Source organism: Apis dorsata, unplaced genomic scaffold (genome assembly GCF_000469605.1).
Source record: "Apis dorsata unplaced genomic scaffold, Apis dorsata 1.3 scaffold_59, whole genome shotgun sequence".
NCBI classification, from domain to species: domain Eukaryota; kingdom Metazoa; phylum Arthropoda; class Insecta; order Hymenoptera; family Apidae; genus Apis; species Apis dorsata.
Window position 1 is genome coordinate 1,323,316 of NW_006263359.1, and position 2,878 is coordinate 1,326,193.

The 2,878-nt window shown below is 22.3% G+C and overlaps 1 protein-coding gene across 1 annotated transcript in view; it reads right to left on the minus strand.

Moving 5' to 3' along the window:
• Window positions 1-51: 51 nt before the first annotated feature.
• Window positions 52-2,878, minus strand: part of LOC102681715 (ribosomal protein S6 kinase beta-1-like) — a 4,011-nt gene continuing 1,184 nt past the window's right edge. The window contains exons 4-12 of the mRNA XM_006609766.2: window positions 2,419-2,502; window positions 1,982-2,115; window positions 1,839-1,901; window positions 1,593-1,721; window positions 1,425-1,515; window positions 1,227-1,343; window positions 915-1,154; window positions 657-808; window positions 52-511 (exon numbers count right to left, since the gene is read on the minus strand). Coding sequence (XP_006609829.1) covers window positions 454-511; window positions 657-808; window positions 915-1,154; window positions 1,227-1,343; window positions 1,425-1,515; window positions 1,593-1,721; window positions 1,839-1,901; window positions 1,982-2,115; window positions 2,419-2,502 — 1,068 coding nt within the window. The 3' untranslated portion in view covers window positions 52-453. The remainder of the gene's footprint in view (window positions 512-656; window positions 809-914; window positions 1,155-1,226; window positions 1,344-1,424; window positions 1,516-1,592; window positions 1,722-1,838; window positions 1,902-1,981; window positions 2,116-2,418; window positions 2,503-2,878) is intronic.

Sequence of the window (2,878 nt, forward strand, 5' to 3'; positions counted from 1 at the left end):
TAGTAAGTGATTACACATTAATGGATTAATGAAACATATGCAGTATTTTGACTAATGTATGCGAATAATATATCTTTATAATATTCAGTACATAGTTACCAACGAAAATAAGTAAATAAAACTTCTTCCCTCTTGATTATTTATGTTGCAAGAGCTTTTTTACTCATAAATATATATTTTTTTATTATATGCTACCAAATAACTGCTGCGTCGCTGTACTTAAAGCATAATCTTAATTAGTACCTTTATCATAATTAAACTTGATTTTAAAAAAAAAAAATTAGCTAAATTTAACTGCTGAATATCCAATGAAGCAATGGATATTGGACCTATCCTTTTGCTATTCCATCTATATTTTATAAAATCCCTCCCTGAGACACAAGGATTGGTCATGGATATTTAGCAGTTAGGCCGAAATGCTAAGCATTTTTTCACTATAAGAAAAAGTGGCAGTTAGCCTATTTCGATCATTTCTGTATCTTCTACGTTGCCGTGTCCAACTCCATTATGTCTACAAATTTTCATGATTACAATTATCAAAAATATATATAAATTAAATAAATTTATTAGTATAAATTAGATTATGATGCCATATATTAGAATATATAATATGATATTGTGAAATATAATTAATTGATACAAAAAAATATACTTACCTATGATTTTGCATATGATTATTATGTAAATGAAAGTGCGTTGTTCGTGGAGAAAAACCACGCATATTGCCTCTACGTGGACTTTTAGCATTTATTACTCGTGGCTGCGAATACATATCTTCAAGTATACTAGGTGCTACATAAGTAAATCCCTAAAAAAAAGTAAAAGTAAAAAAATAAGATATTTAATATTAAAAATTATATAAAGTATTAAAATAAAATTTTACAGAAAATCAAAAAAAATATATAAAAACATACTTGAAATACTCTATTAGCAGATTCACTTAATGTGTATTCTGCAGGGGAATCTATTGGTGCAGATGTCGTAAATTTTTTATCAAATTGTGATACATCGTCCTCGCTTGCTAATGTTGGTCTAAATGGTGGTTCTAATTTACGAGAGATAACATCATTCCAATTGATATGCTTGAAAAATTGATGATTTTTTATTTGTTCTGCATCAGACGGACCGGATCCTAATCTTTGTGCAACTTGTCTCTATAAAAATATAAAATTATTGTATTATTATGTAATTTAGAATATATATCTTTTATGATTTAAAAAATTAACCTTCAACAATTTTCGAATGAGATCTCGAGAATCAGGTGTTAAATATTGTGGAAGATTTAATTTACCACGTAAAATTTTTTCAATAGTTTTCTTTCTATTATCAGATGTAAATGGTGGCTAGAAATTAAAGATATAATTATAAGATATAAATAAGGTAATTTACAATATTAATCTATTTAAGAATCTAATAATACTTACTGAACCTGTAAGCATATCATACATTAAAGTTCCAAGGCTCCACCAGTCTACTGCTTTACCATGTCCACTTCTTGTTAGAATTTCTGGAGCCCTTTCATTAAAATAAAAAATATCAATATGAAAATTGATTACAAGATTTTTTTTCTATAATTATAAAAATTTCCTTACATATATTCTATAGTACCACAAAATGTGTGTGTAACAGTACCATCTTGTATATGTTCTTTGCATAAACCAAAATCTGTTAGTTTTATATGTCCCTCTGCATCTAACAAGATATTTTCTGGTTTTAAATCTCTAAAAATTTAATTAATAAAAAAAATTAATCATTGAAATACAAAAACAATATATATCATATAATATACTTTGAATATCAATATATTTAAATTTATATGTATAATTAGATTAAAATACCTATAAATAATTCCTTGTAAATGAAGATGTTGAAGGGCCAATATTATTTCCGATAGATAGAAGCTATATATATAAAATTTATATATAATTTTGAAGAGCATTTATATATATAATAGATTGAAATAATTATCATGTTTCCTTACCAAGCAGTTTCTTCAAGAAAAATGCCTTCATCATTTAAATGTCTAAATAATTCACCACCGCACATATATTCCAGAATTAAATATAATTTTCCACCAGTTTGAAAAGCATACATAAGGTCTACGATGAAAGGATGCTGCCAGATATAATCATATATATATTTTAATTTAATTTTTATATATTATAATATATAACATATAATATATATATTTTTTAACAAAATTTAACTTAGAAAATTATTAATTAAATTATTGATTAAAAATTATTAATTTAAAATTATTAAAATTAAATTGTGTAATTATAAAATAAGTAAAATTTGATATATATTTTTAATAACTGTTATTTTTATTTTATATTATTATTAATTAAAACAAATTGAAAATTAAATGGTAAATAATCATAAAAATTATTAAATTGATTAAATTATTAAATGACCTACCTTTACAGCTTCTAAAATATTTCTTTCAGCCTTAGTATGTGCAGTATCTTTCTGGTTCCTTATAATTGAAGCTTTACGTAAGACCTATTTTTTAGATAAATACATTTAACATAAATTTATCAAAAATATAATTAAAAACACATGATCCATGACATTAAAAAAATAAATATAATATTTTTAAACTAAAAAGAGACATAGGTACATAATAATATTATCATAATTATTAAATGAAACATTATTTTATATATTTAAATATAATAAAATATATATTTTTCAAGAATTTATTGAAAAACAATTTATTGAATATATTGAAATAATGAATAGATTTATACATTTTTTTATAAAATTTACAAATACAGAAATAAGAAATTAATTACTAATAAGAATTTTTTAAATTTTTAATTCAAAAAATTCATATTTAAATATATATATATATTAAATATGAATTTAAATATCTTAT